At 39.3% G+C, this 12,440-nt stretch overlaps 1 protein-coding gene across 1 annotated transcript in view; it reads left to right on the top strand.

The window, feature by feature from the left end:
* dlg2 (discs, large homolog 2 (Drosophila)) overlaps positions 1-12,440 on the top strand; it is a gene marked incomplete in the record, with an annotated part of 110,841 nt that overhangs the window by 51,351 nt on the left and 47,050 nt on the right. The window contains 2 exon segments of the mRNA XM_035666687.1: positions 8,931-8,984; positions 10,606-10,656. Of these exon segments, the coding sequence (XP_035522580.1) occupies positions 8,931-8,984; positions 10,606-10,656 (105 nt within the window).

Raw genomic sequence — 12,440 nt, 5'->3', positions numbered from 1 at the left:
TCTCTCTCTCTCTCTCTCATTTATTGTTCTCCCACTCCAGAAGCTCTGACACACACAGAGTCACACACATACCTTATGTAGCCCGTACAGCTACAGCAGCCAGCCAGCCTGCCAGTTGGTTCATTCATCATTCATTTTGCCAGAGCGAGCGACTCATACATCAGGCAGGACCGTGTCTTGTGTTTGATGACTGTGCCAGTAACCTACAGAAGAGGAACAAAAAGAAGCAAAAGAGAAAGTGTTGAAGTAAGAAGAGGTTAGTGTTGTGTATCAGCAGCATGACTGCTTACCTGAGCAAACAGCAGAGTTGCTTTGCAGACCTGGATGGAAGGGGGGATTCTGAGGATGTGCCATGCTCCTACAGCTGGCATCATCAGCACCCCAACAATCACCACCACCATCACCCGTGCCAGCGGTACCATTACGGATCTGTCCCCGGTGGTGCCACCCTTCCCCGGAGGGGAGGTAGGATGGTGGCCTGGCATTTGGACGGTACGTCTAGGAGTCCTAGCTGCATGGCGGCAGGAAGACCTAAGGGCGGGAGCTGTGACCTGTGGCCATCTGAATGTGGCTGTGTCCAGAACTGGCAGGATCCCTATCAGGTAAACTCTGCTACAATCAGATTGTCCATGAGGACCAGAAAGCTGTTGGACAGATTTGGACTTGGTTTGTGAGTCCTGTAGTGTTGGTGTAGAACAATGGTAAATTATGATGAAGGAAGTGTTGTTGCACTAACACATGGCTTTGTGAATGCCAGTGTTGATTTTTGTCATTGCAATAAGATGGAGATGCTTCCTTTCCTCAGCAGCTTGAGGAGGGGTCTGTCTGTAAAACTTTCATTGAAACCTGTCTGCAGTTTTCATCCTGAAAAAAACCCAAAATGCTTATTTTTGTTTTCTGGCAATAAAATAGACATGAATTACACATAAGTTCTATTCACATGGGAGTAGTATTACAACGGGACCACATGTGATTTAGAAATAACCCCCCTACACTTGCATTTCATGCGGTGCATCTGCACAGGATAAGCAGAGTCTGTATTTTACTCTAGTTTATTGACATTATCCTCTGGATATGATGTAAAGGCTCTGCGTAATAACATAACATCACATAACTGCTGAGCCTGTTTAAAAATAGAAAAATGTCATACATCTCTCAAGATTTTGCATTTCTAATGGTTTTAAGTTTGCTCTTTCTGCAAATGGGTCCCTACGCTGTGTAGCGAGATGAGCCTCCTGAATTTGATGAAGATCACAGACAATTTCTGCAGTTATTACAAAAATTAGAGGTCCTCAGGTATTGCTAGTCCTGTACGATTGGGACCATATTGTGCATTTGTGTAAAATTTTAGTTTGGAACTTAAAACCTCAAAGGTGAAATGCAGTCAGTATAGTTTGGGTTTCCTGTTAAGGGGGATCTGGAAGATGCCAGACCCTCCTGTTCAGGCTTGTTAAGAGGCTATATTTTTTACCTTTCTAGGCTTTTATATATTGCTTTATGTAATATCATGTCCAGCAATTAGTTATGAAAATATAAAAAACACTGTTTGTGTCATAGCTTAGAACTGGTGACTTAATGTAGTGTATCAGTGTTAGTGTTTCACTGTTAGGGACTGCACTGTTTTGTCTGCATCTCAGTTGGAGTCATAAGTCAAAATTGCTTAATTTTATCTGTGACTTAACTAAGGTTTGCTACTGTGAAAGACACCTCTAAATATGACTTGAACTGACATTTAGTTTCACATCATTTAGTTGAGAGAAATAAAGGGACTAAGGACTGAAATGTAACTGAGTTGTGTTTCTAAAGAAAGCAGAAGAGACTCAAATGTGGTTCAGAATTCCAATAAGGATCATATGTTAGCTTTAAAAGATGTCAGGGACTGAATCGCGGCTCCATCTGGGAAGTCAATGTTGGAAACTGTTGGAACTGTTGCCCTTTTAAAAAATACTCTGCAGGGGATTGGAAATAATGGTCTATCACAGGCGAACCATGTAATGTATGTAGAGTAAAAACATCTTTTCCATGGGGGAAAGCCTTCAGTGTTACTGATTCTGATAGAACTGATGTTAGCAGCATCTACGCTAACCTCTATGGGAGTTGCTGTTGTCCTTTAACAAACAGTGTCTTCACGCTGTGTCACACCTAGTGCCCACCCTCATAGCTGCCAGTACTTCCTCAAAGGACACTGATTGGTACCATTGTAGTTTGGCCACAAACACATAGATTGATGTCTGGCAAGATGGAGTCTTGTGTCATCTTTTGTCATCTTGTGATTTCATAATCTTGCAAGGTTACTCTCACTGGCCACGCTCTTCTCTTGAAATATATTAGTAAAGGAACATTTTTACTAAATCAGAAACAGATTCATACATTTCTGTTTGGCTACGCTCTTTTACAGAATGATGACAGCAATTGAACTTGTTATGAAAGCCTTATGGAATCTAGTTCTAGGCATCTGCAGGCAGCTGTTTTGTAGTTTATTTATGCAGAAAAAAATTAGACATAAGGGAAGTTGGTAATAGATGTTAAAAAACTGTAAAAAATGAATGACAAAGTCAGAAGTTGATATCGTAGCCCAACTCATACTGGAATATACAGCCAATGCTGATAGTTTTAAAAATAATGATGATATATGATATATTATTTTTTATAAACATATTTAAAAAATGTAACAAGGATATTGTTTTTTGTAAAGCATTGTGATCAAGATATGCAGTAAGCAGGACATTTATTTTAATTGAAAAATTGATAATCAGTGCTCTCTGGTGGAGACACCACCTCATACATATCTTTTGACGTCTGAATATTCTCCCAGTGAAAGGTTAAATGAGCAGGACTCATTATTGACAATACAGTATATGTTTTATGTGACTGTATGGAGGACACTGTTTTACCTATTATTACCTTTCAAGAACCTTCCGTGTAGTAGTGAGACGTTGGCTGTAAAAAGGTCTGAAAGCAGTGAAGCGTGTTTTTGTTTTGGCCAATTATCAGTAGCAGAGCAAAGTGGAGCCGTGTTTTCTGATGTGATGAAATTGGAGAGTTAACTGGGGAGTAATGACTGATCAGTGAGTGTTATTCTTTAGGAGTCGCACACATTGTGTGCGTATGCGCAGCTGAAAGTAAATCGTGGATTTAATTGTTGGGATGTGTAGTGTTTGTGCAACCATGGCACGAGCGAAATTACCTCAGGCAAGGCCAGTGGGAGGTAATGGGAGGCCATCCATCATGTAGCTGAGGGAAAGGCAAGGCAGGGAGATTGGGGGGGGNNGGGGGGGGGGGGGATTCTCTGCCTGCAGCCTGTAGTGGTATAAAAGGATATTTTGAATGGAAATGCCAAATTTGAAAGTTTTATTTCAAACTTCTTTCTTCTTGACAAGACTGAACCTGTTTTCATTTGTCTTGTTAATGTCTGCAGCAGATGCCATTTTACTTTCCTTTGCTACACTTGAAGAAGGAAGAGCATACACACACAATGATTCATTATTTCCAATTAGACCCTAAGGAATCCATCAATATTACCTCTGCTGGCCAGAAATATTGACAGATGACCTTCTAGTTTGAGTTCCAGTTGCATTTCAGGTCCCCTCACTCTTCCGGCTGAGCTTATCTGTCCATTTCCATTGCACTCCTCCATTTTCTTTCCCCTTACTTCAACCATACGGCTAAAGCACCCACATCTCACATTGTGTTGTTGACTATTTCTACATAAGATCTCAGTGCATTATTTATACACTTCCCTGTTTTCATGAGCCACTATACATAGAGGTGGCGCTGAATTATTGAGCAAAACTCTACAAGAGCACAAGACTCGGCTGAAGAAATACAAGCAACTCACTGTGTAACATCTTAAGTACGTGAGGCTGCGTCGTTGCTCTCTGCTGCTTGATGACAGTTTTCACCATAGGAGTAAAGGTAAAGGTTTTACACCTTCCTCATCTTTCAGTTAGAGCTTTACGCTTCAGCCGATAAATGTTCTGTTCGGCACATAGCGGAAGTTTTAATATACACAGCATGTTCAGTTCACATGTTTTAGTTGAGTGTTTTCTGAATATGAGAAACTAACTCTGTAGGATGACATCTGGCCTGAAACCACCAGAGAGCTGCCCCGATTACACTGCCTTTAGTTAGACTATAGCATGGAACTGTAAATGTATTTTTTCTGTGCCGGCAGAATTATAATTGTTAATTCGGTAATATTAGGCTACTATATAGCTCCATGAAAGCTTCTTAACATATCAAACACAGGCTTAATGCGTTGTTGGAGGCAGTTAATCACGTGGCAACGTTAGGATACATGACCAAGAAGAGAAATAAGTGCAGTTAAGCATGCCATTTATGTGCACAGCTGAGTGGCCATTGCCTCTTGGGGGTCTGTGTGTGCATACATGTGGATTCATAGTGGCAGTGGTATCCATGTTATGCGCTATTGGGTGCTGTAGGGTAGAGGGGGGAAGGGGAAATATAATTTTCCTTTGAAGCATCTTGTCAGCTTTTCTTTAAATTACTTAATGTCATTTTTTTACCAGAACTATGCTGTCCAACAATCACCCTTCATCAATGACAATGCTGGTATGTCTTTCCACACTGTTGACCTGAATGACTGCTGTTGAACCGACAGGCAGAGGTCGACAGAAAGCATCCAGTGACATAATTAAGATTAATAAAAGGGCACTTGACCAATGATTTCAGCCTGCTGTTCTCTGTCATAATAAAAGGAGTTTTGCTGTATTTGTTTCTTTCTCTGTTTCTGTTGTCAGTGCCTGTTTCTGTTCTGGACACTAGCTGCGTTACAGAAGAGTAGTACATATGTATAAGCAATTATATAGTGTCCTAGAAAGAATTGCGATAAACAATATTATTGTCATTTTAAAATCCTTTTATGCCACTGATATAATAATCTATCGCGATTCCATTTTTATTAACTGCAGACTCTATTCTGAGGTAACAAAAACACCTGAATACAGGAATTGTTATTAGTTATACACTAATACACAGCTATGAATATTTATATTACATTTCTGCCAAATAGATCATCCTAAATGTCACACTGGACCTTCAACAGGCAATATACTGGTTTAATTAATGTGGGAATCCTGCTGTTTATTCTGGCATCATGTTGGCTAGAATGTTGGTGACAGTCTGAGGCAAAAAGTCGATATCGTGACAGGCGACAATTACATATCATATTTATTGTATTATTGTGGCAGGCCTAAATGTGCTTATGTTTGAATGAACGTGTGGTACGTAAATTAATGAGTGTATATATTTTTTGCAGTAAAAGGATTACCTTGCAGGCATTGTGTTGTTTGCAGCCGGAGTTTAGTTCATTGTTCATTGTTCATTGTTCATTGATGTGCTGTGCCATTCATATGATTAGTGTCCGTGGGCAGCAAGCAGAAGCGTCTTAATCCCTTTCATCATTCCACTCACAAACACCATTTTCCTTCAGTCAGTTCCTGGCTTCACAATCCTGCACAGGCAGCCAACTGTAATCTCTTGCTCTTTTTGTTAAATTCACTGAGTCAGTCAGTTGGGTGTCCATCTTTGTGATGTTCAGACTGTTAGTGTGAGCCACAGCAATTCAATAGTTCACATGAACGTAAATGCTTCAGGACTAAACTGGGAGATGCTGCATATTGAATGGGGAATATTGGTGTTAAATGTTTAATAATCGAATATAAAAGCTGGGTACTTTACTATTACTGCATTAAATACATGCTGAAGGCTCAATATAAGGAAAAATATATTAAAATATCTAATATCAGAAATAGAGGTGTCATTATTCAATTTAGGATTAGCCACCTCCAAATGAGTAATGGGATTTTCTTTTTTTATCTAAACAAGTTCCTATTGTTTTCATCGAGTAGATGAACTGTGTTCGACAGTCCTACAACAACGACGTTTTTTAAGACAAATTCACTGTTGTAGTGATTGCTTATGTAAAATATCCCAGAGTCTGCTTTAGATCTAATTTCTATTCATTAATCTGCAAAAATACTGATTAATTGATTTGGATAGCAGAATCAGACTGAGCGTGAAAACATGTTGATAGAAGTCTTTTAGTGATAGGCACTCTGCATTATTCATTTGACTGGAAAATGATGGTAATTGCTGGTAATTAAAGTTCGGAGTGTGTGGATGATTCTTGCTAGAGACTCTGGTGAAGTCTTTCTCAATCTGATCATTGTGACATTCAGTTTGGTTTGAAGAAGTTCACTGTGTGTCCTTTTTGTTTGCTGGGTTGTTTTATTTATTGGTCATTCAATTAGTTTGGTTTTGGTTGACATCTTTCACGTGAGGTGTATCAGGACTGTCACAGATCAGCCATCTGTCAAAGAGCATGTCCTTTGTTGATGACAAACATGAGCTTCAGTTCTTGTTCTGTTTCAATAACAAATTATGTGCACACACACTTTGACCATCACCTTGCACATAAGAGCAATTAGGACAAGGATAACAAAGAGCAATGTATAAAAATATCAGTGTATTTCATAGGTTGCAAATTTGTTTTAATTTGCTTTCAAATTTTTCCCCTATGCGCAACAGAAAATATATCTGGTTTAGTTAGAGTTCATTATTAATGCAGATTGATTACAATGAAATATCATTAACAGATGCTGTCACATAGAGCCACAGGTGTTCAGTGATGCAGTACTAGAGAAATAATAAGAAATAGAGGCATTAAAGGGACATTTTATTTGGCGGTCTAATCAGTGTTGATGGTAAATGTTATGTAAAAGTCAGCAATAAAGTTCCAAAAATTGCAGTTGCTCTAATTGCCCCAAGAGGCTGACTCCAGAAGTGAGTCCACAAGGCCCCATATTAAAATGCCCAACTTAATAAACATGTTTACAACCTGGTACAAAAAACACTTTTGGTCTCTATAGCTAATTTCCCCGTTAAGGCTTCAAATTTGAGTGACAGGTGGGAGCCATCACAGGGGGCTGTTTTCAGTAACCATCATTCAGCCCACCTCAGCTCCACCCACGCTCCACCTATTTGCCCATTTTTAGATTAGCCCGGAGTCGGCGGAGTCAGGACGGCCAGAGCTGACCACACTGATCTTCACAATGGCTCTTCAGAAACCTATGGGGGACGTCATCGAGACTACATTCCGTTTGTACAGTATATTGACCAAGAAATAGCCACAAAATCTCCAGTGCTGGCATTTGACACACACAGTGATGTAGTCGATCTACAGCTGAACAGCCAGTTGAACTGGCTGTTTCATCTTAGAGCTTGAAGGTACTATATAGCTATATATAAAAAAGAAATGGTCAAACTTCCGGAATAGATTTGCTTGGCAACATTGTGTTTTTAATTTAATTTAATTAGCACCCAGCAGCTAACTTGTGGTTCATGCGTAATGCCTCCTGGTACATGTAGGCACTGCTGGTACATCTCCGTGAGCAGCAGACCTCCACTTCCTCAGCCAATAGAGCACGCACTGAGGAATTCATTGCTTCAATTGACTACACTTACCAACACTGACTGGACATAAAATGAGGCCCTTTAATGGTATAATTTACTCTTTTCAAATATAAAGGTAAATGCCCATCTAGCAGTAACAAAAAGAAGCAGCCAGAGCTACAGAGTATAGTCAGGTAGTGTAACTAGTCATCTCATATCTGTATGGTTGTTGTGATGGAGACATGAGTGGACAGGCTGGGTCTCTGGCTGATGACATGTGCTGTCACCAGACTGATGACCAGGCAAACCGTCTCGTCTTTCACGGCATCATGTCAGTCAGATGCACAGTGGGTACTCAGTCTGTAAGGTGCCCTGAAACTACACAACAGCACTGACATAAACCTCTGTGTGTGTGTGTGTGTGTGTGTGTGTGTGTGGTGTGTTGTTGTGTGGTGTGTGTGTGTGTGTATATGGAAACTGCATACAGTGTGACAGTCCTTGTAGCTCATGAAAACGCCACATAATAAAATATGTTTCAACCCTAGATTTAGACAACTGTTATAAAATAGTATAAAAGATGTTCACTTATAGTTCACCTTTTGCACGCAATATGACACACTACTTGATATGCAAAACATATTTTTTTCTAATTATTCACAGGAGAATGATTAGCCCTTTCTTTGCTTATTGCCCTTGAGTTCTATTCATTTTGTGAGGACGGATTTCAAAGGAATTTCCAAATGCATGAGTGCCATCTTCATACGTCAGGCTTGTTTAGGTAGTGTAAAGTGCTGTTAATCTGATGTTTGGTCACTGCTCTCATGCTGTGGCCAAAACACAGAGCAGCTCTCTTGGGAGTCCTGCCTTTAACCATCTGCTCATTTTCAACAGGCTATCAGGAGAGAGCATTTTGTGTGCACTGTGTGGCATTGGTTTCATTTCATCCTGCACAATTTATGACTGCAATATTATTGCTAGAGACTAGAGGTCAAATTTCCAATTTACTATACAGGCTAGAGTCTGTGTAGCAGAGCCAGAACGGGCACAGAGGAAAGACATCTTGAACTTGAAAGCTGTTAGTTGAATAGGTTTTGACGGTCTTACCATTGGTGTCGTTTACATCTGAACATTTTATTGCACATTTCAACACCAGCCGCAGCGCTGTAAGAATCATAAATTCTGCGATCAAAATGCTTGGGTGTCTTTGTTATCAGTAATGTGTTAAAATTGCATATATGCACGATACAAGCTTACTATGTGCACTCGTTTGCTACCAGTGTTCTCATTCCTGTCTCTTGTTAAAGCCATTCAGCTATAATAACGGTATCAGAGTGCTGCATATGGGAGGGGAGCAAATGGAAGTCTGTTAAATTGTTGATGATACAGAGATCCACAAGCTTGTCCCCTGGATGCATTTATGGAAAGTAGGACAGCGATGAGCCCTGGTGTCTCTCTCTATCACTAAAACCTAAAAGTCTTACTCTTTTCTCCCCCTTCTCTCTTTGTCTCTCTTACAGGCCAGCCCTGCCCCAATAATCGTCAACACAGACACTTTGGAATCAGTTCCTTATGTGAGTTTCAATTGTTTTTTTTTTTTTTAATGTACCTATTAGTCTTTTTGAGTAGATGATCAATTCCTACAGCAGGTTAAAGCACACTGGAGGAGGAGCACATTAAAAGAAAGCTGCTGAGTTTAAAGGGAGGTAGTATGGGTGGCATATAAGTACATTTTGACCGTGTAACTTATCTTAGTAAAACAAATTAGATCACTGTGATGAATTATTGATGTTTGTCATGAATAAAAGACCAGCAAAAGACTTTCTAAAGGCCTTCACCTATGGCTCTTTTCACAGTATTTTACATCAAAACAAATAAATGAAGCCATGTTGCAGAGCAGAGGCTCAATGAATAACAAAGTCAAACAGGGATTGGGCTCCAAGAGGGGGTTTATCTTTCATGGTAAAATTGTCACATTTGGCGGTTGTGTTAACAGATGCTTTCCTGATTTGTGGAAAAATTAGGAGTGTATCTGCCTCAGACATTTTTTTTTCTTCTGCCAAACAACATTACTTACTTTTATTCTGGCACTTAGTGCATATGATAGATCTTTGACCATAAACTGAAGAGTCAAAACTATGGAGAATGGAAACAAAAATGAAAAACAGATAAATAAATTACCCAATTAATAAATAAATGGATTAATATATATGCCATTAAATGTACCCACATTTTTTATTAAACATAAATAGAGGCATTAATTGATATATGAATGTGACATGAATTGATATTCCTGTTTTAATTTGCTTCTGTATTTATTTACATTTGCATGAATTTCCTAATTTATTTACTTTCCAATTTAATATTCTATTTTATTTATTATTAATTTCTTCCTTTTGTTATTTATTTTGCACCCCCGCCCCCATTTATTTCCCTGAAAAGTCTTCTTTTTACTTACTAGGTAAATAAATACAGAAGCAAATTAAAATAGAAAAATCTATGTCATATTTATATGTAAATGAATGAATGAATGAATGTATATTTTTTATATTATTTGGTGCATTTAATAGCATATTTATCTATTTACTGGGTCATTTATTTGTTTTTGATTTTGACATTTCGGTCCTCCATAAAAGTCATATAGTAACATCAGATAAACTCTGCCTATTTCACTGCTGTTGCTAATTCTGCCTTCAGCCATTTGCTTGCCTCTACAATCACATGAAGTTCTGATAATTATATCTGATGCTACTCAAAAGTGATGCCCAACTGGGAATATGATCTGCAGCATCTCATATACTCATGTGCTATTCCTGCATGAATGCATAATGACGGAAGTGCTCGCTGCTAATTAATCATCTCAGTGAGATACAGGATGAGACTGACTCTTCGGTAGCTAACTTCCACGTTGCAGAAATAGCGAATGTTGATTAACTATCACCTTGAATTGTTTCCCTCGAGGTGGGCCTATTTAGCACAGGAAGCACAAGTGGCCCTGGAAAACACCTGTCACCTTCAATCTAAGTATGTAGAGTCTGCCTTTGTGTAGAGCCGACGCATAATATCATCCTCTATGGATATATTTCAGTGTAATTTATTCAGCAGCACTGGCATGTACTTTTATTTTATAGCAATGTTTGAAGGACTAAAACATGGAGTGAATGTGTTGGCTCAATCTAATTTCTGTGTCCTCAGGTCAACGGCACAGAAATTGAATACGAGTTCGAGGAAATCACTCTAGAGCGGGTGAGTATCACAGATCCAGCTACGCTTAACCTCAGAAAAATCTATCAGAGCCTGCCTGGCCACTGTGGTTCAGTGAAATGATGCAAGGCAGGGATAGAGGGAAGTTAAAGGTCCAGTGTCCAGGATTTAGTGGCATCTAGCTATGTAGTTGCAGATCCCAACTCCCTCGCTTCAACCTCTCCTTTCAAGCAGGAAGGAGAAACTACATTGGCTGTGAAACAAGCGCAAAACTCAAACATCCCTATCTATAGCCAATCATCATCATCTTGTCCATGGAGAAAAGCCTCCAGTGCCGTAAATTAGAGATGTTCGAGTTCCATTTTTTCCTTCCTTGGCTTCAATAACACACCAATCCTATTTACTTTAATGGAGAATGAGCTAACTTGTCACTTCATTTATGAGCTCAGTAAACAGTTTCCTGATGAGTCTATGTTCTTAATCGCTAGTTTCACATCTTCTTCAATACATTATAATGTTTATTTAGTAAAGCCAAAACACAGAACTCGAGGATTCAAAACGGCACTCCACAAACCAATGGGTGACGTCACAATAGGTTCACACTTGGTCTACACTCAATACCACTTTTTTATTTTATTTCTGATACTGGTATTTGTATCGGAACAACTGTATATCAAAGCAATGCCATGCATCTAAAATAGCTTGTTATATAAATATATGTATAAACATTATGAAAGAATTCCCATGATCATGGCTTATACATAGTTCTAAAGTCAAATGTTACACCTCTTTTTGACTTTAGTTAGCAGGTGATTTGACTTGAAAATGAATTCATGCAAACAGCATGAAGCAGTAATTGTCATCCTAACCCAGATGTGGCACAGTTGGCAAAGTGTATATTAACAGGTGCAGATTGGAAGGAGTTTTGACAGCTTCAGTACGATCAGGAGCAGAGACAAACCCAGAGCACCAGCAAATATGAACACCAGCAACCAACCAGCAAGAGGAGCCAGCTCTAAGAGATGTAATAATACACACAGTGCTCAGCCTCCATCCATACTCCAGCACCTCCACATTTATCATCAGCTATCAGATGAGGGCCAATACCATCTCATGTGTTCTCTGAGAACAGACGGCCCTGTGTCTGGCCCTCTCAAGTCGTCGCCCTGGAGACCTGAAGGCTTTTTGGTTCCATGCCCCTTCAGGGACGCTCAGTGGGTTGTGTAAGAGAAGTTGCTATTCCCATAAGCTAACAATTTAATCAAAGCTTGACTTTCATTTTGTGAGTGGGCTTCCAGGGGATTTTATTTGCAGAGTCGAGTGTGAAGTGCAGCTCCTGCTCTGAAAGACATGGTGTTATCCTGCTGTTTTTTTAAATACAATATCACATAGTAAAGTCACTGTGATAAAGAGCCAGGAGAGAGGCTGTGACCTGGACTTACAGCAGGAGGCAAGAGCCATTTTGTGATGGCAAACTGAGGACACCTTTATAATCCTACTGAGATCAGTGTTTCACTGATTTTTAAAGAAATTGTTGCTTGCGCTCAACAGAACTAAAGGTCAGCATTTAGAAAAGGAATTTCTATTTTAATGCATACTAAAAGATCCTCTGCAGACGTTTATTAAGACATATACATATATACTGTATATATACAGCTTGGAACACTAATGTGTGTCTGATATATTTTTTCCACATTAAAATCCTTAAAAAGGCATCTCCTACTTCACTGTAAAGTCCATTCTCAGTGGATGTGCACTGGTGGCTTCAAGTTTCTACATCACACTGTACAAGTTGCATACTGGACCAGGACTGACTTCCTAACTAT

The sequence above is a fragment of the Morone saxatilis genome, unplaced genomic scaffold (assembly GCF_004916995.1).
Source record: "Morone saxatilis isolate NCDOM2014 unplaced genomic scaffold, NCSU_SB_2.0 Contig20, whole genome shotgun sequence".
NCBI classification, from domain to species: domain Eukaryota; kingdom Metazoa; phylum Chordata; class Actinopteri; family Moronidae; genus Morone; species Morone saxatilis.
Note: the sequence above shows the minus strand (reverse complement) of the source record. Positions and strands in the feature narration are given on the sequence as shown.